The sequence below is a fragment of the Berkeleyomyces rouxiae genome, assembly GCF_048999995.1.
Source record: "Berkeleyomyces rouxiae strain 22BRR77 chromosome Unknown BrBRR77_ptg000012l, whole genome shotgun sequence".
NCBI classification, from domain to species: domain Eukaryota; kingdom Fungi; phylum Ascomycota; class Sordariomycetes; order Microascales; family Ceratocystidaceae; genus Berkeleyomyces; species Berkeleyomyces rouxiae.
The window spans coordinates 2,027,813-2,055,085 of NW_027396502.1; the positions used below are offsets into that span (position 1 = coordinate 2,027,813).

The following is a 27,273-nucleotide window of genomic DNA, read 5'->3' on the forward strand; positions in this document are numbered from 1 at the left end:
TGTTTTCTTTTTTTTCTTTCGTCTCTTATCTCATTGCTTACTTAGTCTAGCTATTGTTTCTGTCTATGAATTACTATTCCTGATTTTGTCAAGGACAATGGCGCTCTGTGATACATGAGTGAGAACCAGACTAACATAACGAGGACTCCATGGTTACACGGTTTCTATAGATATGGCGAAAGTAGCCAATAGGAATAGCATGCACAAAGTGCAAAGTAACTTGCATCTCAAGTAGTTAGAGACAAAACCAGGGATCAGAGTTGATGTTATGTGGAAAAAGAAATTCATCATTGTACTTGTACAAAGCTAAATACTAGCCGTATATTACAGCATGTCCATCAGCTAATGGAATAGCACGATGAATCAAGGGAGTATTCATCGGCTTAATGAGTTGGTAGAAACAAACAAATGTATGGATGGGTATGTTGCAAAGGCAGAAAACATGGAAACATAAATAGGGGGTAAAAAGTCGGACAACCAAACAAACCAAGTAACTTTCAACCATGTGAGCAAAAGGTTTAGGCGTTAGTAGGCTTGAAGACCATGCGTTCGCTAGAGCCGGAAGTGAAGGGGACACCCAGCTCGAAGAGCTTCAGGCAGACAGCAGAAAAGTCCTTGAAGAACAGCTCGTTGTCCTTGGCGTAGGCCTCGACGTGCTTGCGGAAGGACTTGTCTTGGATCAGAGATAGATCGGTGGGTAGCATCATCAGCGACTTGGAGCTCTTGTTTTCGTACTGCATGGGACCATTCCATTTGCGCTGCTGCCACTTCTCGTCCAGAAGCAGAGTGTAGAAGTCGTTAGTCAAGACAGTAGGAGAGAAGGTCCAGGGACCATCGAAGCCGGAGCGGCTAGTGTGGCAGCGACCCAGAGCATGGGCACCAGCCAGGGCAACAATCTCCTGGTCGTTGAATCCCATGCGGTAGAAAATGTCACGCAGGTGCTTAGGACCCTGACTAGCGTCAGGAAGACGGCCATCAGGAGTGCAGGCGGCAGCCAGGCCGTCAACACGGCCAGGGCGGAAGGGAACAACAGGGCCCTGCATTTCCTGAATAGCGCAGACACCAGCCAGAATCCACAGATCAGAGTAGCTGATCCAGGGGAACTTGGCCTTCACGGGCTCCAGGAAGTCACGGGCAGTCTTCAGACCGGCGTTAGCACCATGGCCAGACTCAGGGTTGAAGCGCATGGTGGCACCGTTGGAACCGCCAGTTCCAGTCTCCTTGTCGTAGGTGCCAGACGCATGCCACGCTAGACGCAGCAGGACGGGGCCGTAGCTGCCATCATCGTAGTCGTCCTTCTCCTCCAGGAGGCGCGCAATTTCGTTGTAGACAGCCTGGTAGTCGGTCTGAGTACGCTCCTTGGGCTCGGAAGCGCCCTGGTTGTAGAAAAAGACACCGCCACCAAGGGCAACAGCAGCACCGGCCAGGTATAGCAGGCTAGAGCTGCCCTTCTGGGGGGCTTCGGAGGAGTAGAAGCGACGGCCTTGTTGGGCAGTTTGGCGGGGAACGGCGACAAAGGCGCGGCGGGTCGAGGCTCTAATGGCCGAGCGGGCAAACTGGCGAGAAACGGAAGCCATCTGTGGAAGATAATTGTTAGAAAATGGTGTCGCTGCATACGGATTGACACCAAGATCAAGGGATAGGCGGGTGAATGGGGTGGGCGTTGTGGAAATAGAATTCTGGCAGATTGACAGTTGAACTTACCTTGATAGCTAGTGATGTGATTAAGAACCAATGGAAAAGAAAGGAAAACACTGCGCTGAAACAACCAAAGTTGGTGGTAATACGGAGGACGAAATAGAAACCAAGACGAAGAGAAAACTCGGAGAGGTAGTGAAAGAAGACAGATAGGTGGGAGGAGGAGAGAGGCCAAGGCTTTATACACACGAGGAAAGAGCCAACAGAACAGGCGAGAAGGTAGCAAGAAGGAACAGGCGCCAAGCAACTACCCAGTTCAGCAACAAATTGGGGCAGGACGAAGCAAATATAGCAGGAAGCAAGGGAAATATAGTTAAGGAATCATCCAGTTAACTTGGATGCATCAAATGGAAATAGCCACAGTTGAGAAGCCTAGTAATGGTGGACTTGATCATCTGTCTCTTCATGAAAGGTAGAGTTAATATCTCCATGGCTTCTTAGCAATATGATGACCGTATATGGATTTGTTTTCACTTCTGTGATTTCCATGTCTTGATAACTACAGGTGTTTTCTTTTTTGGGGGGCTGTTTGGAGATGACTTCACTTTTGGAGCCAGAGCTTTTGTGCAATGGCCACTGTTCCATCAGACAAAAACGGCAAACGCGCACCGTTCATACACAAATACCCGGCTTCTCATTGGCCAGCATGCATGCCAGAAACCGTTGAGGGCAGAGAGATCCTACAAATGCAAATGCACACCTTTCTTTTAGTGGAAACCTGGTAGCTGCAGCAGCGTCCCTTTCTTGAAAGGCGCAGGGATGGGGGGAGAAGGAAGCCTCCAGGCTCTTGAAGCTGGAGGCTCCAACTAATACTTGTTCTTTCATTGTGAAGCAAGAAGCAAGAGAATGGAAAGCCCCAGAATATCTTCTACAAAGCATATTGCTTGCTGAGTAAGCTCGAATCCACCATCAGCCCCATCCCGACCTCGCCTCGTCGCCATGTTCTCTCTGCATCTGCACCACAGCTACAAAACATCCAGTTCTACATGCCCGTTGCCAGGAGATGAAGCAATCTCTGAAGAAAGTCAAAAAATCCACCCCGACAGGCCCAGTTTCGTAGAAATCGAATTGAATCCTGCTCTGTACCATGGTTTGGATTCTCGCCTTCGGCAAGGCCAAGCGGTCCTCCGCGGATTTATGGGCGAGAGGGGGCTGAAGGATTCACGAAGGATTGGAAGGGAAGATAAAAGGATGAATCTAGGAGGATCTCGGATGTCGAACAAAAGGAGACGCGAAAGGGCCTGGAGAAAGAGAGATAGCGACCAGGTATGCCCCGCTTCGAGAAAAGAAACATTGGAGCTCTGTCGCTGCCGAGGGGAAATATTGCTGTCTGCTATGAGCTGTTTCTCAAGGCAATGGGACGGACCCCATGGTTATTTTTGTTGAAACGGGCTATCCAGAACACGAATCGGTAGCAGGGAAGAAAATCAGGTCCTAGGGCAGTCTGTGCCGTCCATTTGTCATCACCAACCTGTTACCCGTCATTCTAGAAGCCTTCCTTCACGCCGTGAAAGGGGGCAGGGCAGCATGAGCGTGTCATTTCTGTGCAAGTATCGAAAATCGGGAGCAAGACTTTTGCATCCCGAAGATTACTGCTTGGCACTCGAAAATTTCGCCAAGCATTGTCGACGGTGGAAAAACCTTGCGTCGTCAGAAGACCCAAGGCTCGACCTTTCGTTCGGCCCACGGCAATTCCTTCCAGGCCCACTGTCGTAATGGGCATTCCATACGTGCACTATAGCGACAGGCATATATCCTGTCGTGTCTTGGCCATCCACCAAAATCTCGGAACACGCGCGCCGATTAGCCATAACCCCTCCTCCTTCTCCTTGCAAGCGTCTTCCTGTATCCTATATCTGACCCGCTTGTCTTCGTCTGGCTCATTCAAGCTTGTCCACGGACTTTCGGAGCCACAAGACTCCTTCATCAATAATCACGACATGCTGACTGGCTGCTATCGGCCAAGATCTGCTTGAACGTGCATACACACGTACATCATATGTATGTACGTAGAGCAGATGTATGGATGTACACACATAGTTATCGTTCCTTTTGCTCCCCAATGGAACTTTAGGCCAGCCCAATGGCCCACTCGTTGGATATTTGTTATGCCGGTCTCAGCTCATCGCTACACCAAAACAAAAATCTGCGTGACAAGCCTGTGGCTGTCCGTTTTCTTGTGTCATTTATACGAGAATTCGCCTATGTAAGTCTCTACCAAGAGGACCCAAGACTGCAGTGCAGGCTCTAGCTCCGTGGTCATACCAACGAAAGGCCTACAATGCGGGTAGAAACTATGACTACAACACCACCTGTTCACTTCAAGTCCCGGCTTTCAATACCAGGCGTGAACAAATTAGCTCGCCGCCGGAAATAAACCGAGAAGCTGCAGCTTCCTGACAGCTCTGTTCCACAAGTATCCAAGTATCCGAAGCTTACATACAAGCAGAACTATGCAAATGGTTGTTCCCGTCGTGATATCACGGAACGCCTCTCCCTATTCTCCAATCACATGGCCTTATCTCATTGAACCTCCCGCTTGTCTACCACTTTACGTACAGCCCCAAACCAACTCTCTCGACTCTCTCGGATACCGCCGGTCGAAAGATCCTCTCTTGTTCTTCGCTCCCCACTTGGCTTGTCAATTTACAGACCCAGCCCATGCAAATCCATAGTTAACTATGACCCGCTGGAAACAAGGGTTTGCGTCATCCTACCCCTGGCCCCTCTGTCTTTGCTTGCCGAAGACCCGAACTCCAACCTCTAATTCTATACGCCCATGAGTGCTCAATACTATTACATAAAAGTCTCACAGTGATACAGCTAGAGATTTTGACTTGAATCGAGGCTCCATGTATGTATCTAAAAGTTACAGCATATCAAACTACATAACGAATCATTATTAATCCAATCCTCAAGTCCAATAACTACCTGACCTTCTTTCCACCACAATGCATTTCTCTTTTTTTGAACAAATTGCAAGTAAAATAACGAAATGAAAGGGACCAAACCAAGGACAACAGGAAAATGAGAGGTAGAGAGAAAACGAAGAGTATTGCCGTCAGCCTGTCAAACGAAACTAGTAAAGACTACCTTCGCTTTCTCTCAATATATACTAATCAGCCAGCCACATATCTATCATGATACAAACGGTTTGGTCGACATTTAGTGGAATGACGTGGTGCCGGTAGCGGCAGCGTCTTCTGTCATGTTATGGAAGTCATAAAAGTTGTGATACAGACCCTCGGCCTTTTGCCGGGTGGCATCATCCATCTCAATGGCTGTGGGCCCGTCTTCTTTGCCACCAGAGCGGGCACGGGAGGCAACGGCAACAGAAGCAGGTCTATAGAGCAACATTAGTATTAGGCTTTGTCGAAAGTAAAGAAAAAAAAACGATCAAAGAAAGGATGAAAACTTACCCAAAGAACTCACGGTCCAAGACAAGGAACTGCTGCATGGCATCCTTGCCGCCATTGTGCTGCAGGTACGCCAGATACTTCTGCGTAAAGGCACACTTCAGTCCATTGGAGAGGCGGCTCTTTGTGCGCAGATTATCAAAGACTTGCTTTATGCGCTCACTCTGCTCACCCTCGTTCTCGGACGTAGTGGGTTGGTCGAGCTCAAACTCGATCCATTTTTCCCAGAAGATGCGGCTGTCCACATACCACTGCATGTTTGTCGCAAAGGTCTCGCGCGCCTCGGCCGGCGACTTTTTGACCTTCCACAGTAAAAAGGCCCATTCGGCTACCAAGGCGCCCTTGATGAAAATGTCGACTTGGGGTGAGTCAATCTGCGCCTTGAAGATCTGAATGGCATCTTCAAGTGTTCCTTGGCGGCGCTCAAGATGCGCCCATGATATGATAGCCTCTACACACTCGGGTAGCCTCATGAGAATGGCCTCATGGATAGCGCGGGCAACGTCAATACGGCCTTGGCTCTCCTCAAAATAGGCAAACTGGATGCGGATGCCTGGTCTACTGATAGGCACATGGATTGTGCAGGCACGAAGATATACGTTGCGTATATCCTCATCCTTGTTCGGCAGTGATGACATCCATCTTGCATAGCGGAACCAAAACTCATCATAGTACGCGCATGCAACAAGACATCTCTCGTACAGGAAGATTATGCGAGCAGTGCTGCCTTCGGCCTCTTCAAAGTCGAGATATTTGTTCCAGTTCACAAGTTGGCTGGTGTCCAACTCAGTAACGTGGAAGTATGGCCGCTTGATCTCAGACTCGAAAGTCCACCGCTTGGTTGTTTCGGACTGCGTACGTGTGAAGATCTCGTAGTACATAATGTCAATCTTGGCCCGGATATCACTCTCAATCTCAAGCTCAGACTTAGAGGGGCCGCCATAGGTTGCATGTTCAGAAGCGACTTCCTTCTTGAAGCGAATCAGATTTTCCTCGGACACCAGGTCTTTAACAGGTTGATCCTGGCAGAGAGCACGGAAGCGTTCAAAGTATCTTGCATACTGATGCATAGGGATGTGGATGAGGCGCATCAAGATAGCTAGGACCCTATCCTGTGACTCTTGACGCTCCTCAAACTCAATGTACTTGTCCCAGAAAGGATGTGCCAAAAAGTCAAGGCCCACACAAGCAGCTCCACGCTCAAACAAGCTAGAAATAAGTTAGTTGACTATTCATAATGTGAATAGGGGGGGTTAAAAGGATAAGGAGACGGGGATGTGATACTGAATAGGAGTCTGGGTAAATCACGCTGGCATCTGCAATCAACACATTCTCATGGCATTCGGATATGGTCATAGCATTGTTCATACCGGCCCATGGTGCAACGCATGTAGTCAGTCAAAGACGAAGTGCCGCCCGTGCAATACGGAGGGGGTAGGGGAGAGGGGAGGGGGCAACAAAACTCAAGAATGTTTCTCAGAGAACACATGGTGAGACTGTCGGAGCCAGCCAAGAAAGAGTAGCAGGTCGACGAAATACTGGCTTGTGAGGAAAACAGTAGAGAGTCAATCCATTCCCAGCCGGTCCGGAGGGGGTTTCGGAATATCTCACCGACAGGCAGCTTTGGGGGCGGTTTGTGTGCCAAACATTGGTGGTCAAGGGCACGCTGCGGCAGGTCATATATATGGTAGAGCGAGATATATGCACAGTGACCGCAAGAGAGACGCCAGAGACGGAGCTATCGCATGAGCGTCCTTTGGGAGGGAGGAAACTATCACAGACATAAAGAAGGCAAAGGCCGTCCCTGTGGTTCGATGGGTATTGCAAGACATTGAAGGATGGGGGACGATGGGCGGACCGGGGAAGGAAATGAATGGTATCCGCCCACAATAACATGAACTTACTCTCTGACGGGCTGAGGGACGTGAGTAGTCTCCATCTTGAAGGAGCAGTATTCGGTCCATAGATCAACCGAGTTTCCAATACTGGCACACCCTCGCTCGTAAACCTACACCAGCTCTGTTAGCGAGGCTGATTATGAGTTTTCTCAAATGTGTGCATGTCCCTACCATCTCAGCAGCTTCGGGCCCGGCTATGTTGAACTCCTGGTCGGCATACTTCTTCCAGTATCCAAAAAAGAGCGGGAACTTGTGAAGGAACGCATCGTAGGCACTGCGGAACGAGGCAATGGCTTGTGGGCTGGAGTTTCTGTTGAGGCTTCCCTCCATCTCCGCGGCCCTCACATACTTTTCCCAAGCCTCGAAACTGTCCGGGTCATTATCCTATGGGAGATAAGTTGAGGGTTAGTGTCGAACAGTAGACGGGCGGGCAGTTGGTTGTGGTTCATGGTGGAGGACCTCACCACTTCGGCTTTGAGGCGCTTCAGCTCGACGTTGTCCTCGTCGCCGGCAGCATATGAGTAGTCGGCCATATTTGAGGGGGGTTTCGTTGTGTCGGTAATAGCGCGCAAAGAGAAAGAAAACGAGGCTTCGAAGAGCAACACTGTCCCTTGTGAACAAAGAGGAAGACCGTTGGTTGAAGATTCTAAAGCGACGCTAGCTCGCGTGAAGGTTTCGGTAGATACGACAGAAGCGCAAAGTAATAGAAGCAATCACAGTAAAAAGAATCGTAGAGTTGGCTTTTGCAGATTGACGCAAGGCTGTAGTTTTGGCGGTGGTTCAGGTTGGTGATGGTTCTCAATTGGCTCATTGTTTGATGCGATTTTTCATCGTGAAATTTCGACGCGCTTAGAGTGTGTCGCAGCTTGACCATGTACGTTTTTAGCTGAGACACCCTGTGTTAATTTGAGTAAGTGTGTCACGTGCATGAAAGCTAACAAAGTACGAATAACCCTTATCATGCCTTACCTAAGAGGAGGCTTGAGCGTGGATAACAACCCGGTTGTTCAATGTCTATTTAATGTGCAGCTACTGTCAAAACAAGCGAATGTTTTCGTGGTATAAATCTGCAAGTAGGCCTTTCACACTTCCCGCAGTTAAGTATGGCTGATATACCTCTTCATCCATGCACATCACGGAAGCCAAGTTCCACACTTTCATGACTCGTGTCCCACAAGTTCACACGTACTTCAAGTTGCATTTTCACATACCTTCCCACCATCAAAATGTTGGTGGGGTTTGGGTCCGATTTATGGATAGCATGACAGGAGCTTCATGATAAGCTCTGTATTAACTATAAGAAACAGCCCCATTACCCTATTTTTGTTCAACTTTAACACATATTTGCAACTCACCTCCACCATGGCACCCAGCGCAATCATCGCCCCTTCTATTCTATCGGCGGACTTTGCCGATTTGGGAGCTGACTGCTCCCGCACAATCGAGCAAGGAGCTGACTGGCTCCATGTTGATATCATGTAAGCGGTTGTTTGGTAGCCTTTTGCTCGAGTGATGCACATGCTAATGATCAGCTAGGGACGGCCATTTTGTGCCGAACTTGACCTTTGGCCCCCCGGTGGTCACCAAGATCCGCAAGCACGTCAAGCCGCCAACCGAAAAGCACGGCAAGGGCACCTTTGACTGCCACATGATGATTGCCGAGCCCAAGAAATGGGTCAAGGAGTTTAAGAAGGCCGGCTGCGATCTGTACTGCTTCCACTACGAAGCTGCATTCTCTTCGGCTGCCGAGGCACCCGAGGTCACGACTGAGGAGAAGACTTCCCCCAAGGCCCTAATCAAATACATCCACGAGCAGGGTCTACTAGCCGGAATTGCCCTCAAACCCGCTACGCCAGTCGACGTACTTTGGGAGATTCTGGAGAACCCCGATGAGAGCGAACGCCCTGATGTGAGTTACTTGCTATCCCATCCAAGAAAACCACGATGGAAATAAATTCTGACAAAGCCGCTCTAGATGGTCCTGATCATGACGGTTGAGCCCGGGTTTGGCGGTCAGAAATTCATGGCATCCGAACTGCCCAAAGTGCAGGCCATCCGTGAAAGATATCCCGAGCTGAACATTGAGGTTGATGGAGGCCTTGGCCCTGGGACCATTGACCAGGCTGCCGAAGCTGGCGCCAACGTCATTGTTGCCGGTAGCGCCGTGTTTGGCGCAAAGGATCCGGCCGAAGTGATTGCACTGCTGCGTGACGCCGTGTCGAAGCGGTTGAACTAAGTGAGATGTCCTTTCACTAGCCATGCGCCTCACGTCCTATTTATTTCTAGTTTCCACGAAAGCTTATGATAACTTGTTCATTTTAAGCACTCTTCTTTTTTTCTGACTGATCATGGTGTGAACTTTGTCGCCGTTGGTGATTCTACAGCTAGTGGTGGTTAGTGGGGCCGATAAGCGATAAGACTTGACCCCATTAAAAAAGTAGAAATTGAGACGGATGGCCTGATGGTGGTCCGATGACGCTTTGCTTGTTACTGGCATAAACGTCGTCTACTTTGTTTGCGCCGCAGAAATTTTATACAAAACTGCACTGTTGATCTATCTCCTACTAGAACTATCCATTGACCATCTAATCGACCATGGCTCCTAGCAAGCGCAGGGCGGAAAAGTCTGCAGCTAAGAGTGCGACTAAGAAGCGTTCTGTTTCCACTGGTAAGGCCCGAATATATTAGGCCTTGGTATCTGCCATGCGCTGGAGCCCATCAGCCAATTGATATTTGATGTTAGCGGTCCGTACTGACGTATTCGCAAAGCTCTCTCCCACGACGAAGCCCAGAAGCGCTTCCGCAAAGGCCTTTTCGAGTCAAAAGTTCTCGATAGCTACACCAGTCAGTATGCGACATCATCGCCTTACAAGCATGCTGTAATTCACGAGCTTGTCGACGACTCCCTCCTAAGGAATGTGCGCAGTGAGATCCGTGAAAACGTGTCATTCACGCCCAAGGAGACCGATATTTACAAGATTCACCAGTCGGGCGATCTGGCCAACCTGGACGGCCTCGAGCCTGAAGCTCTGGCCAAGCTGCCATCGTTGCTGAAGCTGCGCGACAGCCTGTACTCCGAGTCCTTTCGCAACTACGTCTCGCACATCACAGGATGTGGCCCGCTTAGTGGCAAAAAGACTGACATGGCCATCAACATCTACACACCCGGCTGCTTCCTACTGTGTCATGACGATGTTATTGGCAGCCGCAAGGTCAGTTACATTTTATACTTGACCGACCCCGATACGCCGTGGGAACCTTCATGGGGTGGTGCACTACGCCTGTTCCCTGTCACCGAGACCAAGAACGCTGCGGACGGTCAGGTGGCTCGCACGCCGCAGCCAGACGTTTCCAAGATTATCCCACCGGCATGGAACCAGCTGTCGTTCTTTGCCGTGCAGCCCGGCGAGAGCTTCCACGACGTTGAGGAGGTGTACCATGCCGAGAGCACCGCTGAGTTAAAGAAACAGGGCGGTCGTGTGCGCATGGCTATCAGTGGCTGGTTCCATATCCCGCAGCAGGGTGAGGAGGGCTTCGTGGCTGGCGCCGAGGAAAAGCTGCAGGAGCGCAGTGGTTTGATGCAGCTGCAGGGAAACCCAGACCAATACGATGCTCCAGTAGTGACGCCAACAGCAGTGGACCAGGCAGGTCTTGGTGATTGGGAAGAAGAGGATCTTGAGTTCCTGCTCAAGTACCTTGCGCCTATGTATTTGACGCCTGACATGATTGGGCAAATGAAAGATCACTTCAAGGAAAACAGCACCATCACGATTGGTGATATGCTAGCACCACGTTTTGCCGCCGCCTTGCGCGCGCATGTAGAGGCTGCGGAGAAGCAATCACTGCCTGGCACGTACAAAGATATCGAAGCTAGCAGTGAATGGAAGGTTGCCCGGCCGCCACACAAGCACCGCTTCCTATACCAAACCACTGGCACCAGTAAATCCAAGAAACAGAGTAAGAGCAATGGCAAGGGAAAGGGAAAGAGCAAGGAAGACACCATGTCGCCCATCACAGAACTACTAGACGTGTTCCTGTCTAGCAAGCAATTCCACAGATGGCTCCAGCTCGTCACCGGCACGACGCTCAAGACGCAACATATGATTGCCCGCCGCTTCAGACGCGGCCTAGACTACACACTGGCTACAAGCTACGAGGGCAAGCCCCGGCTAGAAGTCAACCTGGGCTTCACGCCCACCAAAGGCTGGGGTGCGGACGAAGACGAGGACGACGAGGATGAAGACGAAGACATGGAGGATGCCGGGAAGGCTGGTAAGCAGGCTACCGAAGATGACAAAGAGAAGCCTGACGTCGGCGGCCACGAAGTATACATGGCTGGCGACGATGATACCGACGCCGACGCAGCCGTGTACAAGACTAGCTCGGACGACGACAACATCCTGTTCTTTCAGCCGGCCGCGTGGAACAAGATGTCTATTGTGCTACGCGATGGCGGCGCGCTCAAGTTTGTCAAGTATGTGTCGCGCAGCGCGCAGGGCGACCGATGGGACATTTCGGGAACTTATGATGTGGAAGAGGTCGATGACAGCGAGAGTGAAGGCGATGGCGAAGACGACGAGATGCAGGATGAGGAGGAGAGTGATGATGAGGAAGAGTGGAATGGTTTCTCGGATTAAGAAAAGTCACGTTGAAAAGTACCACAGTTGATTTTCAGTCCAGCTCTAGCTATCAATATCACGATATTCATTTCCACACCGCCTCTCAATATCTTCGCTAATCAATATCATGCATCTTAGCAGCTTTTCGAATACTTCATTTTGTGTCGTGTTTGCCTTGGTAATTTGTAGTGACATGCTCGGTGGTTGACATTGACTTGATTGAGCAGATAAGGTGAAAGAAGAAAAAGACCAGCGCTCGCTTATGGACTACGCTACGTCATAGTATATGACACAATATAACAGCCGGTTAGCTATGTCAAAGGAGATCAATCATTAAACAAAACCGCATGCAGGTGAACAAACACTATGCTATGTAATCCAGAACACCAAAAGAAGATCCAAGAAAAAAAAATGAAAAGAAACCCAACCCCGATCCAAGAAAACAAGGCATAAAAAATTCGTTAATCCAAGCCGTCAATCTTTTTCTTGTCAAGCGTTTTGACAAAAGCGTATTCCAAGAACTGCCTCCACACCTTGTTCTTCTTGCTGTTTTTCTTTGACTTTTTCCGCTTGCTGCCCTTGCCCAGCGCATCGCGGTCGTCTTCATAGTCATCTTGGTCGACAACCGTCTCATCTACTTCACCTTCACCCTCGGTCATGCGCTGGTAGATCGACTCTGGTGAGTCGGCGGCCGAGAACTGCAGCACAGACTCGTCGTCATGCTCACTTTCTGACAAAGGATCCGAAGACTTTTTGCCCTTGTTAGGCTTGTGCTTGGCGAGACGATAGGCAAGCTTGACGTAGCTCTTAACAGTCAGGTCCTTAAGCTTATATACTTTATCGGTAAATGTGCTGTACTCGACCTCAAACTTGAACGGTAGATGCTTGGGATTTTTGTGCAGCTTCTTATTCTTGTGGGGACCCTCGCGCCACTTGGTTTGATCGACTTCGTCGTTCTCATCAAGTTCAAAATCGTCTTTAGGCTCAGTTTCAGCTTCTAGAATCGATCGGAGCTCCAAAGCATTACCCCTAGCTGGCTTCTTCTTCTCGGGAGTTGACGACTTGATGTTGTTGTTAAGCTGGGTAAGATTGGCATAGTACTGCACATAACCGAGCCATGAGAGAGTCTGCATCTCGTAGCCAGGTCCAGGAGGAGTGCCCCGAGCAGGAGGCTCAGGAATGACGAGATGAGGATCTCTGTGCTTCTTGTCCTTCTTTCCCTTCTTGCCTTTTTTGCCCTTCTTGTCGTTCATCTTCTTCTTGGAAATCTCAACCTCTTGTTCCAAAGCTTGTAGGCGCATAATATCAATGTCATCGGACGAAGAAGACGCCTTGTTGACAAATACGTTTTCGACATCGCGCCAGAGTGGGCCGTTGAGACCCTCGGTGTTGTAGGATAGCACACGGATAGTAGGAAAGTAGTTGGGCACTATGCTAGGCGAAACAAGAGACAAATGGTAGCGCTCGGCGTGCTTGTTTCCGATGCCCTTCCACGGCTTCTTTCCAGACGCTGAGAACTCGCCCTCCGAGTCTTCCGAGCTGAGGACAGCTTTGGGGTCCGGAAGCTTGGACCACAGTTTGCGCAAGTCAACCAGGTAGTTTGCAGAGGCAAAAATAGAAGCAGCTTCATCATGGAGGATTTCATCATCGCCCTGGTCGTCCGCCTCGTGAGTGGGCTCGTAATCCACAGTTTGCGCCTCGTCGCTCATAGGCAAAATGTCAATTTCGTTGGTATCATGGAGAAGGAAGTGATCAATGTTCATGTGGCCATAGATAGAGCCGACAATGACATCACGGAACTGCGCCAGCCACAAGTTGTATTTTTGCCAGCATGTCTCGTCCCAATTTTGCTTGCCAGAAGTGCGCGCTGGGGGCACATGGCCAGTGAGAATTGCCTTGACACCTCTAGCGCGCATCTGGGTCAGCTGAATGCGTAACCACTCCATTTGCATGAAACCTGGCTCCGTTGGCTTCACGCAGTCGTCAACACCAGCATTGCGGTCGAACAAGTAGAGAGTGTTCACGCTAAAGACGGCAAGCTTGTTAGGGATAACTTCGACGTAGAACCAGCCACCAAACTCAAAGGAATGGCGTTGCGATTCGGGAATAAAGGCTTCCCACACGTCGGTGTATGTGCGCAGCCACTCGCTCGGTGCCGGCATCAGAATGTTGTGAGGAAGGATATCGTTGTTTCCTAGGCTGGGGATGATTGGGACAGTGAGCTTTCCCTGGTCGTCACTGAACAGCTCGGTGACCTTTTTAACCATGAGCTTGTTTGTGCCCAGGACTTGGGAGGCGTTTCGGGGAATCTCTTCATCACTGTCATGGCGAGCAGAATCACCAGTCCAAATAACAAAGTCAATAGTGTCTTTTATATTTTCATCAATCCAAGCCATGACGGAGTCGATCAGATGAATGGGAGAGTCACAGTCGGAGTTTTCAGCGCCGTAATAACCTGCGGAGCCAGAAGAACGGTGGCAGGCAATGTCTTCGGCTGTTGAGGTGTGGGCTTTGTAGAAAGTATCTGGATGCATGTCTGCGTGAAGAATTTGATTGGTTAGCACAGTGTAATACCAGATAATAGAGTTGAGCGGTGATGGGTAAAGGTTCCGTCAGGACATGAGACAAGGTTGCACTGCACTACTTACCGGTGATGTGCAGGAAACGACCGTGGAGCTTTGAGGCAGCAGGGCCAGAGCCGCTTTCTTGAAGGGTTTGACGAGCAGCATCGTTGAGAGGCAGCACGTGTTGGATCTGGCGAGCTTCAGGATTGAACGGCGTTTTGCCAATGGCTAGTGCTGAAGCTTGTTGGCTCAAGAGCAGAGCTGCGAGCGAAGACTGGAACCATTGAGAGCGAGGCCAGAAACGCGGCCGAGACTGAGACTGCATAGCGTCACGAACGGTGTGAGTATGGGCGGTCGTACAGATGGCAGCAATTCAAACAGAAGTAAGACAAAGATGCGGATGGAAAAGAAGAGAAGAATATGCAGGACTGGAGTTCCAAAGGTGGCGGTATAAGAGGTGATATATGGAAGTATAACTAATAGGCGCGCCGTGTAGGGGAGAGAGAGAAAGGGACCGGGCTATGAGTTGTTTGCGGGTTTGGGGCAGCTTCACACAAGCAGCGCAATTAGATAGTCGGCGGGTTGATTAAAGTTCTGAGACAGCAACAAATCCGAGAAGAGGCGAGTGAAGATGATGCAGCGGATGAAATGAAGAGAACAATAAAATTTTGTTTGGCGAGAATTGGGACAAACTTTGTGCGCCCGCTTTGCTCAGTCGCAAGCCAAGTCAACAAGGGAAGGAACGCGTGCTGACCAAGTCGGGAAAAAGCCCAGGGTGCGCTGGAGCTAAAGCGCTACGACGGCTTTTTTAGGGGATTTGCAGTGGTCTTGCAGCTCTCTTGCAGGGTATTACAGGGGCTATCAGCCTCTGTCGAGAGCCCAGTGAAGATCGTTACCAGTACTGGCCTATAGAAAGACAGCCGCTAGGTGAGGGAGCTGAGGCAGAGCGTAGCGTGGCGTGGCGTGGCGTGGCGTGACGTGAATAGACGGACAGAGTGCCAAATAAAGGCAAAGCAGATGGGTGATAAATGGCACGTAGCTGAGACCGAGCCGTAGAAAACACAATGAGCAGCTTTGGCCAAAGTCCAGTTTGTACTGGCTATAGAATCTCCTTTATACGTGTGAGTAGCCACGTCTTCGTACTACCATGTCCCTACGTGCATGTACAATGCAAACCTACGAAATATAAAAAGCACAGGCCACAATCCCGCCCGAGTCATGGAGCCCGGAGCCGTCGTTTCTCGGGCCATGATGCCCTGCCCAGTGCAAAAATCGCGCTGGTATTTTTCTGTCATAGTGAGTTTCAAGAACCCCGTCTAGCTCCCATTTACAGCACCCCTCATTTCTGTCTCCTTGTATACTGGTACATACATACATATGTACATCATGCATGCTGTCTGCTGCCTTTTGGCGGGCGGCTGGAATGGATGATGCTGGACTTATCACCTGCAGCGTCAGTCTGGCAGTCAGTCCGGTGAAGCTATAAGGCTGATTTAGAATCTATATCAGCATGTGTCTCACGCCAGCCAATCAAAAGCATTGATGCTTACACGTGAATATAATACATTGCCAGCCATCACCACGAGACTGCCAACTGCTACAGAATCACAATGTCACCAATTCTCTCATCTTCTGACGGACGCATCAGCTGCGAAGACGACCCCCGCTCCTCTCTCCTTTCTCCTCATATGGGAAGCTCTCCGTCCTCTTGTCCCCTCCCCCGCAGTCAAAGAAAAGCCAAATACCAGCACAAATATTCTGACCCCATGATTTTCGATGTGTGATGGCTAGCGGGAGGATCCCCAGGTAAAGTCCCCCCAAGTCTCAAAGAACCCTGATGGGCTTTGGCTAGCTGGCTTGGCTGATTGGCCGACTACTGTTCCATTTGAATTTCGTACCCTGTCAAGTCAGGTCTAGGTTCTGCGCTTTGGTCTGCGGCAGTGTTCGAGAAGATCAGTTGGCCAAAAAAAGAAATGAAAATATCTGCATAGCGTCCTCACTGTCTGGCACTTTTTGTTCTTCTCCTTTGTCTTCGGCATTGTGGCGGGAATGCGGCTTGACGTCATTTGCAACAACTGTGTGCAAACAGTCGTGAGGATAATAACCCTAAGAGGCACGTAGCGTGTAGCCCTTCATGCGCGTACATACACTGCATTGCTGTCTTAGAGATGCTAGAGAACACCAAGATGTGGCATGGGAGAAACCAGAACCCGAGAAAAAAATAAAGCTAATGGGGTCTCCAAGAAATCTAAAATTAGGCCATGTGATAGTTGACGTCATTGGTTTGTATCCAGTTCGAGTAGATTGGAATTTACAAATTTTTCTTCAAGGCAAGCCTGTCCTTCGTCTTAACCCTCAGTTTGCATTTTCCGCCAGTGTAACCCTGACTCGCTTCGAACCGACACGTGAATACCACCCCACAATTCCCTCGCTATAAATATCCCTGCACAGCAAAAAAAACTCTCTTCTTTCCTTCTTCCTTTTTTCTCTCCAAGCAACACTTTGACGAGCCCCCTCTCAATCCAATTGGGGTGTCTCTGGACAATTACATCATCATCCTGCGTTGTCTGGTCTCTGAGTGAATGCAAGATAAAACTCTCCTCTGCCCCTTGTTTGAGGGGTGCCATGTTTCGTTACCTTAGTGGCACCCCATGTAGATCGTGGCTACATCTTCCTGCCTTGATGTGAAATGCATACCGTAGAATCTAGTATGGCTGCTCTACCAGAAAAACTTACTCCAACTTCACGGGGGTTTCTCTTTTCTTTTCTTTTCCATCTATGCGCCTGTGACATCTTTCAGGGAGGACTAGTGAATGTTCCCATGACGCCAGCAGGCGTCACGATGGATCCCAATGATCAAAGCTGCGCCATCCTGTGACCACAGCAAATATCTCGGATGGCATCACAGGCTCCTTGAACATGTCAACATCATTTTCACGAGTCTTTCATTTTGTCTCAGGTCCCTCTGCTTCAGTACGCAAGTACACCATAACTGTTGTTCTGTATTGCATCTATGCTCTTCTTTTAGCACATGTCGATCCTGTTGAAAGAGCGGCCTAGCACCAGCAGCTAGTCTCCAATGATGCTGTCTCTAGTTTTCTGTATGTTTGATAAAGCGGGTTGAGCCTCCATCGTGTATCTTCTCATCCTTGGTTACTTGTAGCAGGGATTCTACTGGCGTTTCTGTGAATACTAAAAGACTATTTGCTCAATATCCCACACCATCAGTTCGTTTTAGAACAGAAGCCTATTGCTGCCTGTTATTCCGGCAATTCATTCCCGTCTCCCACATGAGTTCCTCATCGTAAAGAGCATCTTTTACTCGCCCTTCCAGTAACTCGTTTGGACAAAGGGCATTTTGGATACCTTGGCCGCTCGGGTCTTGTTGCGAATCACCACATCGACATCAGTCCCCGCCTTGTGGAGACCGTCCTTGATGTAGCCCATGGCAATGTTCTTCCCTAACGAAGGCGAAGGCGAGCCACTGGTGACCACACCGATCTTTTCCCCATTCTTATCCTGGATAATCGCGCCCTCGCGCGCCGGCGCTGGCCCGTCAATCAGGAAACCCACACGGCGTCTATCTACACCTCTTCCGCCCTTGCTCTTGGGCTTCAGCTGAGCCAGAATCATATCGGCGCCATGGAAGCCGCCAGTCGCGCGCCGCGCCGGTGGAATAACCCACGACAAGGATGCTTCGACCGGCGTAGTAGTGTCATTCAAGTCATGACCGTACAGACACATGCCGGCCTCCAACCGCAGAGTGTCGCGTGCGCCGAGACCCGCCAGCTTCAGGTTCTCACCGCCTGCGATCATGAGCGCCTCGACCATGGCTGTCAGCTCAGCGGCGGCATCACCCGATTCTCCGGCGGGAATAAAGGTCGAGATTTCAAAGCCGTCCTCGCCCGTGTAACCACCACGAGCAATCTGCACTGTGCGACTAGTCTTGCCATCTGGCAGGCGCAGCTGGGCAAAAACCACACTGCCAAAGTAAAATGTGGATAGGTCGATGTCTGTGGCCAGCACGGCTTTGAGGATCTCCGCGGCCTTGGGACCCTGCAGCGCTACCAGGCCGCCGTTGTTTTCAACACGCCAAGTGTCCTTGGACACGGGCACACCACTGGTCGCTAGCTGCTCGTCAAAGTACTTGAGGTCCTTTTCGCGGCATCCGGCATTCGTCACAACATGGAATTTTTCGTCGCCAATACGCGTGATGATGGTGTCGTCGACGATGCCGCCCGTCTCGGGCCACAGCAGCGTGCTTAGTCGGCTCTGGAAGGGTGCCAGTCCCGACACGTCGGCGGGTGTGACCTTTTCGAGAAAGGGCGCAGCGCTAGGTCCCTCAAAGATGTGCTGCACCATGTGCGATACGTCGAACAACGAGGCGTGCGAGCGCGTAAATTTGTGCGACTCAACGAGGCCAACTGAGCTGTACTGGATGGGCATGTGGAATCCGCCAAACGGAACCATCTTGGCGCCTTGGGCCACATGGAAATCATACAGCGGAGTCTTGCCCAGCGCATCGCTTGACGACGACGAGAATCTGGCCTGCAGTCTTGGAACAGCAACAGCCCGGCGGGCCAGAGTTGAAGCCATCGTGAAGAGGATAGCAGAGTGTTGGTTCAGGGTTTAATTGAAGGACAGGGGTGGCCGGGTTAGCGGAGAGAGAGCAGTTTAAACGAAGAATTCCGGAGGGGAAAAGGAAAGTAATTGTTGAGAGGCGCCTGTTAAAAACAACAAGACTTGATCTCAGGATATACCTGTTCTAGAAAATAAATCTCTTTCTCAAATTATCGGGATGCAAGATAACAAATGGGAGTCTCTCCCACATGTAACAAGCCGAACCAGTCAAGCTCAAGGAGCCTTTCCGCGGCTTTGTTCTGCCTGCCACATGCCCGAAGCCGGAAGGAAGCCTAGGCGGGCTTGAAGTGGGGTCCGGCTAAAGAGTTACCTTAAGAGTGGGGACACTCCAACAACAACTGAACTTGGTGGTTGTATTTTAGTAAAAACCAACTACGCAGGACAAGATTGTAATTGAACATTGGCGGCATGCAGAAAGATGCAAAGACAGACCGGCATAGAAAAAAATGCTTCCTGGATGTGCCTTGAAGACGTCTGGTTTCCGCCAGCATGCGCATTTTTGATGTCCCCCAGTCGTTCGTCGTCCAAAGGTTTCCTGGTCCACAAAAATCAAGCTTTCACGATAAGCCCAAATAGGCTTATCACCAAGGTCAACACCAGGTGTGGGCTTTCCACGGAAAACTAAATGAGCAAGCACTGTGTTTCTTTCTATTTTCCCCTCACGACTACATACTTAACACACAAAAAAACACGCAGAGATGGGGGGGGAGAAAGAGAATTCAAAAGAAATGTAATGCGATCACCCTTCCAATAAATGTAGCAAAAAAAAGAAAAAAAGTAGTTGGAAATTCAAATGTCAACCACTTTCTATGAGACAGCGCCGTCTCTCTGTCATTGTGAGCAGCAACGCGACATTTCCTATTTAGAGTCGAAGCTGTATTTCAACCAGCCTCCCAGAGCCCTCAAACTTTCCCACCGCACAGTCTCGTTGGCTTCGCCCATCAACTCCATGATGCGCGTCTTAATGCCCAGCTTTTCCAGCTGGTGTCTCTTTTCTGGCACCTCTTTGACCAAGAAGCCAATGTCGTTGCAGGCAATGGCCAGAACTTGCTTGTCGTTATCCCACGGCTTCTTCATGATCTCAGCCAACTTGCTCACAATCTCACCCTGGTTATGCTCCAGAATGCGCCGGGCATTTTCGGCCCAGAAAACTGTGTTGCGGTGAGGCGGCGACCAGCGAAGATGGCCAGACTGCACCTCGGCCATGTACTCATCAAAGGTGGTCTTGTTCTTGCTATACTCCTCCAACATTTCCTTGAGGTTTGTAATGTCCTCGACCAGATCAGAGTCGGTCATGTGACGACTGACCATGGTTTCAACTTGGGCTGGCAGGCGAGCAAGAACAGCAATGGGCAACAGAGACTTGGGGTTTTTTTCGAGGAGATTGTTCAAGGTGGCAATGAGGAGCCGGGTGGTCTTTTCCTTAGGGGAGACCTTGAGAAGTTGGGTGTAAAGTACTATGATGTCATACTCGCTGGATAAAACTGTTAGTCTGAGGCAATCGACAAAAAACGAGGCGTATACAAAAGGAACTTACTCATCAAGTTCATCGCCGATTTCTCCGGCTTCGAAACTAAGTTGCCAAAGAACCAGGAGAACGTGGTAGAGAAGCTGGAGACCAACACCTCCATTGATGAAGCCATCAGCACCGGCCGAGCGACCACTAGAAACGCCGCTCCACATGCTGGCGGACGAGTTGCCATTGCTACCGACACCAGCTGCCGTGCGCAGGATCTTGACTAGCGGCTCAACAGTTTCGCTGCGATGCGCCCAGAACTCCCGACGAGGAGCCTGGCCATAGAGTAGCGCCGAGTACTGTTGCACGGCAACGGACTGGAGGCCAGAGTCTTGGCTCTTGGCTAGGCCAGAGAGGTATGTGAGGAGGACAGGGAGGGCATCTTGGAGAGTGGCGGCCGATTGGTCGCGGGTCGCAGCAATTATGTTGGTCAGAACGGTCGAGGCCAATAGTGGGATGGTGTCTTCCGAGCTGTTAGAGTGCGCGAGAAGATTGAGAAGCGTAGAACAAGGGTTTCCGGATTCAAAAAGCGCTGTGGCAAAGTTGGGGACGACTAATTCGAGGTTCTCAAGTTAGCAGTGTGTAGTGCATCAAACTTTTTGTTGTTAAATTTCTTTGCGCTTTGTGGGGGGAAGGTGTCTGTCTGGTTGCGACATTTAATGACGATAGCTCTGGAGGAAGGTTTTCTAGAGCTGCAATATCCAAGAGGCTTCATTATTAACTAGGCAAGCTGCCAAAGTCCACGAAGACGCGCATACGGCGAAAGGCCAGAAAAAATAATGCATAGTGTTCAACCTCCAGGACGCAAAGTTCCGTCACTTTTTTTCTCCAGCAAGAAGGCAGCACCACTTACGCTCCAAAAGATCGCCAAACAGAACCAGCAGATGCTGGATGATGTTGGCATGCTTGGCGGCAGATTCTAGAGAGCTGGGCTGGCCGGCGGCACCAAGGAAAAGCTCGGAGAAGCCGCCCAGGTCGTTCTGCACGGCTTTCCGGCGGTCATCGGGCTTTTGGGTGCTTGAAATAGCGCGGATTTTAGCCAGCTGAACATCGGTGATGGAACCCGCTCGGACGGCGCCGTCCCAGGCAATAGGGCGCTGTCGGATGTTGTTCTGGAGGGTCCCCAGATAGGCAGCCGGATCGATGAGCATGGCGATTGTGTGTGGCGATTGCACGTTGCAAGCGGGAGGGGATTGTTGTCGTGGGCGGATTATTCTCTCGTTATCAATGGGGAGCTGGCTGAAGGAATCACCCGCGAGGCTATTAAAGGCGCAACAGGAGATGCGAGCGGGCAATTGAGCTCAGTGCGATGCAGTTTTGACGAAGAAGAACGGTGTTAGGGCAAGGCTGACAGACATGCACAGGCAGGAAATAGCAAAGCATGTACAGGCACGAGGCGCAAAAGAGACCGGAGGCGAAGAAATGTAGTTATTATGACGCACGAGGAATGATATGATTGATAGTTGGGAGGCTAAGCTAGAGGAACAAGGCTGTGAAAACCCGAGTGGAGCTTGATTTAACTAGTTAGATTAGCTTGCTGTGTAACTTTCGTAAGGGTTAATGACATGCCACACTACAGTGCGACTGAGATGGTATTGTGCTGAGAGGAATTGTTCGTTTTGATGCTCGCCAATGAGCATTTCAAGGCCAAAGCTCAGCAGCCCAGGCCATGCAGGCCCACTACTGGATCATCAGCCTCAACCAGCCTCGATGAGTTCAGCCAATGCTTGATAAAGTTTGAGTTTGGTACCTAGCACAGGTACATACATACATACAGCCCCGGCCTCAGACCCTAAGCAATGGCGGCTATCCTGCAAGAGAAACCAAGGGCGGCCGGCTAAGATGCAGAATGATGTGGTGAATTGGTGGATGCCTGCAGGCAGCGACAAAGACAAGAGAAGAAATAGAGAGGTGTAGAGAACAGGTTTCAAGAGAAAACGCCGTGATGGGATGCGTCATGGAGCAGGGCATAAATGGATGGGGATAGCGGACTTTGCCGGGGGAGGTGAGGTGATGCTGGTGGGCTAGCATCATGACTTCCTGGCATCGCCGCTTACTAACGTCTTTTTTCTTTCGCAGACGCCCGCCACCAAGGCCTCGGTCGGCCGTTGGCTCCGGTTGCCCAGCAAACAATGCGGAACAAAGGCAAACGCGGATCCCAGCCCAGGCCATGGGCGAGTTCGAATTAGAGTCGAGGAAGGGTGAGGGGTCGTTTCAATTTAACTGGCCTGTCCGCGTCGTGACTTTTGCAGGGGACTCACGCGTTATACGCCAAGGAGAAACACGGGGCAGCCCATTGTTCGCGCGCTCCTGGACATCTGGATCCGTGATCGCGAAGAAAAAAAAAAGGCTGGCTTTCTCTTTTTCCTAGGTGTGGCTGTAGGTCCACAACCAGGCAGATGGAGTTTTGTAATCTGAGGGGCTGGGATAGAAGAGCAAGCGTCTGGACTACGAGGATGCGCAGCATAAAGAAGAAGAAGCATCTCCCCCGCGCGTCTTCGTTCAGGTGTCCGACTGGTTTTTTTGCCATCTCATCTTCTTGGTCGCCTCTGCACTGTTCTACAGGAAACAAAATACGCGCTGGCTCTACTTGTGCACTTGTACTTGGACTTGGCGTGATCTTGCCCCGAAGTCTGGCCCATCTCGACTTACACCCCTCGACTGCGAAAATCCCCCCTTCCTGGATCCGTTGCCATAGCACCGCACCCAAGACCAGCCAGCATTTAGCACTCTGACTTTTCTGCGCTGCCCTCTGTGGCCCTCACCAAAAAAGACCTGCTTTCTGGCTGCATTGCGCTGGGTTGCACCTGCATATCAAGAAGACCTGTCTGGACCAACAAAACCTCTAGAAAGCCCTCGGCTCTGTTGCGGCCATCTTTTTCCCTTCTTTTTTCTTTCCTTCGTATCCAGGTGTTTCTGGTCAGGCCTCTCTCACATTCTTTCCGGCGATACCTTCTCGTGTATTCCTCAGCCCGGAACTATTCCTTCTACCACAGACTCAAGACCTTCCATTCCAGCTACCATTATATTCCGTCCCTCTCGACACACTTTGCATAACGCTACCCTAAGTTTCTAGACATGCGGCTTAACGCCACCGCTAGACTGGCTCTGGCTGCTATACTCGGATGTGCGCCCTCGATTCTCGCTGCACCGACACCCGTTGCCATACCAGATGATGTCGTTGTAACCGGAATTGCGACAGGTGTCGGAAGCGCCGTTCCTACAGGCACTGCCTGCGTGCCTCAGAATGAAGGCGAGACTTCCTGCGGCACCATCTGTTGCGCTTCATGGCAGTCCTGTGCTGTCGAGGGCCAATGTGTTGCCAAGGACTCTTCTGACCCGAGTGTTTTGACGGGCATTGTCGGTGGGAACGGCAGCGGCAAGACCATGATAACTACCGTAAACGGTGTCGTGACCACCGAGTACATTGCTCCTTTCCGCCCGACAGCTACTGCTACTTCCACTGCTACCTCAACCAACGGCAGCGACGAAAGCAACGAAGACGACGACGACGATGATGACGGCGGCGGCTCTATTAGTGCCGGTGGAATTGTTGGCATCGTCTTTGGAACTTTGATTGGAATTGCCATCCTGGGCGCTCTCTGCTTCTTCTGTATTGCGCGCGGCCTATGGGCCTCTATCTTTGGCCGCCGTAGCAGCAACCATAGCGGCAGCGGCAGCAACAGCAACATTGAAGTTGTTGAGCAATACGAATCCGTCTCCGAGTCTGACTACTACTCCCAGGGTGGTCACACCGCCATGGCTGCTGGTGCTGGCCGCAGACACGGCAGACGTGATAGCTGGCACGGCGAGAAGCCGCCCCGCGAGAAGAAGAGCCGTGGCGGTTGGCTTGGTCTGGGGGCTGTTGCCGGCACGATGCTGGCTATGCTGAACATGAAGAAGGACAAGAAGGCCCGCCGCAGCTCGGAATCCATGTACAACTCAGGGCGCTTCGAAAGCGACAGTAAGTCACCGCCCTACTATAACCTCCACTACCTGTAATAAACCTCTGCGTTGCTAACACTAAACACCGCCTCACAGCCAGCTACAGCTCCCCCGGCCGCTCGCGTCGTTCGCACTCGCGCTCGGGCGCACCGACAGCCAGCCGCAGCGGCGTCAGTGGCACCAGCCACGGCACGCGCGTGACGCGCAGCACCAGCCGAACACAGCAGACGGGCCGATCGCACAACAGCCAGCGCACACACAGCACGCGCCGTAGCCGCAGCCAGAGCCGCAGCCAGGCGATGGCGCACAGCCAGGCCGCCCACAGCCATAGTCGCAGTCGCAGCTACAGCCAGGGCTCGAGCCACAGCTCCGGTAGCAGCCGCAGCCGTAGCCCGAGCCGCAGTCGCGCAGCCTATAGCCGCAGCCACAGTCGCAGCCAGGCCAACAGTCGCCCTAGCCGGAGCCGGAGCCGGAGCCATCGTAGCCGTAGCTAAAAGCTTGGGCTTACGACTTGGACAAGCGGCCACACAAAAAAAAGCCCCTCCGCAGACCTACAACTAGTGTGTGCCCTGGCTTAGGCTTTCCAGCTGGCTGGGCTCATTTATTCCTGACCTTATCTCATGAGTGCTCCGATCTAACGACCTGCTCTCTTTCCTCCTGGCCTGGGGAAATTTACTCCCGTTTTTGTTTCATTTTATCACGGCTTCATTGCGCTCTTTGCTTTTATTTGGTCTGGCTTGGTGTTTTCCATTTTCCCCCTCTCTTTTCTACATTTTCTACGCCTGACTCCTCCTCATCATGTACAAACGTCCTTTCATCTCCCCTTCACCGCCTCCATCGACACATACAGCTGTACTATTCCGATTTTTTTGTTGGCCCCATCCTTCCCCCACTTTCGATTCATGCGCTATCGGGTGTCTTCTTTTTGGGTTGATTTTTGCTGCTTGGCTTGGTGTTACCAGGAGCCGATTTCAATCTCCGTTTTCGCTTCATTGCTTTTTGTATTGTTTCTTTTTCAACAGGCGCAGCCGACTGGAAAATGTGGTGATGTATTGTCATTTCGATTATTGTCCGTCCCTTAGATAGAAAACATGGTTTGCGTGGGTGTTCATCGTGTAATTGTTATTCCACATATCTAACGTAAAGTCCATAATCGTCATGTTAGTTACCCTTACCGTTTTTTGTGTAGTTATCCAAGACACCCGAATCAGCATAGCCTTTAACCATGTCTTTCCAAACCATTGCTGTGAGTGAACGACAGCAAAGTACAATGCACGCCTACTTTTTCTTCCTTCATACACGTTTGTCTCTTCTACCACCCGGATGTGCATGTTCACAGGTAGTTAAACGGAGACAGCCAGGCCCCATGAAGAAGAACAACAGAATTCATGCCTTGCCCAAACAAAGGAAAGCCATCATCATCATGTGGATTTAACGAAACTTTTTTTTGTCCTGTAGAAGAGTCGCCCGGAAAAGAGATAACACCGTCCTGATCATGGTTTTTGGTAGCGCCGAACTACCGTACATGCAATGAGCCATCCGCCTCTTTCGAGAGGCTTGGAAACGCAGAATAACAGAAGTCTATTTGACCGCGAAATTACTCTTCATCAACGATGTTGCCCTTCTCGGAAACGTACAGACCGTCAAGGAACTAAAAAGATTTTTGGTTAGCAAGAGGAAACATATACACAGTTAGGATGCCTCAAGAATGTCGGCTTTCAGTAACAATGCTCTTACCTTTCTGATATCCTTGTTGCGGACACGGCAGATCTGCTGGATGTCGGCAGCGGACTGGGAGACGTTCTCCAGGGAGTTACCGGTCAGAACCAGCTCATCCTTCTGGGCCTTGGAGACCTCGACGTCGACGCCGGGGCGCATGACGATGCGGCGGACGATCTTCTCGCCAATGAAGTTTCTGGGGGGGCAATAAATGTTAGAGGTTTGGCCAGCTGAAAGTTGGAATTGAGCCCAGCATTTTAGCTACAGAGAGAAGAAACACTACCCATCCGAGGGGCCGGGAAGGTAGCATTGCGGGATATAAAGGCGGGTGATTTTGCTTACCTGATCTCAACCTCGTACTGGTCGGTCTCGGAGTTCTTCTCGATGTTGACGTTGATGGGGAAATGGGCGTAGACGTAGCGCATCTTGTACTTGTAGCCCTTGGTCACACCAATGATCAGGTTGTTGATCAGGGTGCGGACAGTCCGGAGGGCAGCCACATTTTTTCTGTTGCCGTGGTGGATCTCGATGGCAATGGTCTTGGGCTTGGGGACGGTGAAAGAGACAGCAATGTGGCTCAGATCCTTAACCAGCTTGCCTAAAGACAGAAGAAAAACTCGAATTAGAGATTGGAACTATTGCGGGTGAAGGTTGATACAGCGAGAAGACTGGAGGTTTGGTGGGGCTCTTGTTCTTCGCAAATCGACAAGTTTGGACCGTAGACAGGCGACACGATATTCTATCTCACGGGAAAAAGAAGCTCGGAGTCGTAGTTTTCCCCGCCTGTGTTCCATTTATTGAGAGGTTGAAATGGACTTGTCCAGGTTTTTTGGTTGAAAAAAAGTTCCTCGAGTTGTCGGTCTTGTCTTTGACAAATGCAAATAGACGATAATCATTTTGGTGGCGATTTGGTGCATATTTGATGTGTGGATTTAAATGGCGTTCGCATACCTCTGGGACCCTCGACGGTGACGATTCTGGACTTGATGTTCACCTTGACTATAGGAAAATGTTAGCCAACTGCAGTTATTTTTAGGGGTCGTAAGCCGAGCTTCAATTTCGTGATGCACCGTTTTGATTTGGGTAACTGGCGATTCGATAGAAATTCGGGCTCGTGACGAGTTGGAATATGAAAATAACGTACCCCCCTCAGGGATGCTGAGAATCTCTTCCGAATGAATGTACTTCATCCTGACTGTCCTATACTTGGCCGTAAAGTTGGGATAATTGGGGATGTATCGTCAAGATGGCAGTCGG

At 50.6% G+C, this 27,273-nt stretch overlaps 9 protein-coding genes across 9 annotated transcripts; 3 read left to right on the forward strand and 6 right to left on the reverse strand.

Annotated features, from left to right (window-relative positions):
- Positions 1–518: 518 nt before the first annotated feature.
- On the reverse strand, positions 519–1,577 carry BROUX77_007873 (uncharacterized protein; the record flags this gene model as incomplete). The annotated part of the gene is made up of 1 exon (XM_073753014.1): positions 519–1,577. The coding sequence occupies one exon, from the start codon at positions 1,575–1,577 to the stop codon at positions 519–521; it is 1,059 nt and encodes a 352-aa protein (XP_073602166.1).
- A 3,286-nt stretch (positions 1,578–4,863) lies between these two features.
- Positions 4,864–7,545, reverse strand: BROUX77_007874 (uncharacterized protein; the record flags this gene model as incomplete). Its single annotated transcript, XM_073753015.1, has 5 exons — positions 4,864–5,041; positions 5,118–6,323; positions 7,019–7,122; positions 7,184–7,396; positions 7,477–7,545. 5 exons carry the CDS (start codon positions 7,543–7,545, stop codon positions 4,864–4,866), a joined length of 1,770 nt encoding a protein of 589 aa, XP_073602167.1.
- An 829-nt stretch (positions 7,546–8,374) lies between these two features.
- On the forward strand, positions 8,375–9,248 carry BROUX77_007875 (uncharacterized protein; the record flags this gene model as incomplete). Its single annotated transcript, XM_073753016.1, has 3 exons — positions 8,375–8,490; positions 8,549–8,921; positions 8,988–9,248. 3 exons carry the CDS (start codon positions 8,375–8,377, stop codon positions 9,246–9,248), a joined length of 750 nt encoding a protein of 249 aa, XP_073602168.1.
- Positions 9,249–9,607: 359 nt separating this feature from the next.
- Positions 9,608–11,649, forward strand: BROUX77_007876 (uncharacterized protein; the record flags this gene model as incomplete). The annotated part of the gene is made up of 2 exons (XM_073753018.1): positions 9,608–9,680; positions 9,782–11,649. 2 exons carry the CDS (start codon positions 9,608–9,610, stop codon positions 11,647–11,649), a joined length of 1,941 nt encoding a protein of 646 aa, XP_073602169.1.
- A 443-nt stretch (positions 11,650–12,092) lies between these two features.
- On the reverse strand, positions 12,093–14,520 carry BROUX77_007877 (uncharacterized protein; the record flags this gene model as incomplete). The annotated part of the gene is made up of 2 exons (XM_073753019.1): positions 12,093–14,167; positions 14,280–14,520. The coding sequence occupies 2 exons, from the start codon at positions 14,518–14,520 to the stop codon at positions 12,093–12,095; spliced, it is 2,316 nt and encodes a 771-aa protein (XP_073602170.1).
- A 2,993-nt stretch (positions 14,521–17,513) lies between these two features.
- BROUX77_007878 (uncharacterized protein) lies at positions 17,514–18,791 on the reverse strand (the record flags this gene model as incomplete). The annotated part of the gene is made up of 1 exon (XM_073753020.1): positions 17,514–18,791. The coding sequence occupies one exon, from the start codon at positions 18,789–18,791 to the stop codon at positions 17,514–17,516; it is 1,278 nt and encodes a 425-aa protein (XP_073602171.1).
- A 903-nt stretch (positions 18,792–19,694) lies between these two features.
- BROUX77_007879 (uncharacterized protein) lies at positions 19,695–21,503 on the reverse strand (the record flags this gene model as incomplete). The annotated part of the gene is made up of 3 exons (XM_073753021.1): positions 19,695–20,310; positions 20,374–20,905; positions 21,206–21,503. The coding sequence occupies 3 exons, from the start codon at positions 21,501–21,503 to the stop codon at positions 19,695–19,697; spliced, it is 1,446 nt and encodes a 481-aa protein (XP_073602172.1).
- Positions 21,504–23,430: 1,927 nt separating this feature from the next.
- On the forward strand, positions 23,431–24,791 carry BROUX77_007880 (uncharacterized protein; the record flags this gene model as incomplete). Its single annotated transcript, XM_073753022.1, has 2 exons — positions 23,431–24,316; positions 24,394–24,791. The coding sequence occupies 2 exons, from the start codon at positions 23,431–23,433 to the stop codon at positions 24,789–24,791; spliced, it is 1,284 nt and encodes a 427-aa protein (XP_073602173.1).
- Positions 24,792–25,894: 1,103 nt separating this feature from the next.
- BROUX77_007881 (uncharacterized protein) lies at positions 25,895–27,206 on the reverse strand (the record flags this gene model as incomplete). The annotated part of the gene is made up of 5 exons (XM_073753023.1): positions 25,895–25,948; positions 26,035–26,212; positions 26,359–26,614; positions 26,968–27,015; positions 27,161–27,206. 5 exons carry the CDS (start codon positions 27,204–27,206, stop codon positions 25,895–25,897), a joined length of 582 nt encoding a protein of 193 aa, XP_073602174.1.
- Positions 27,207–27,273: the final 67 nt, after the last annotated feature.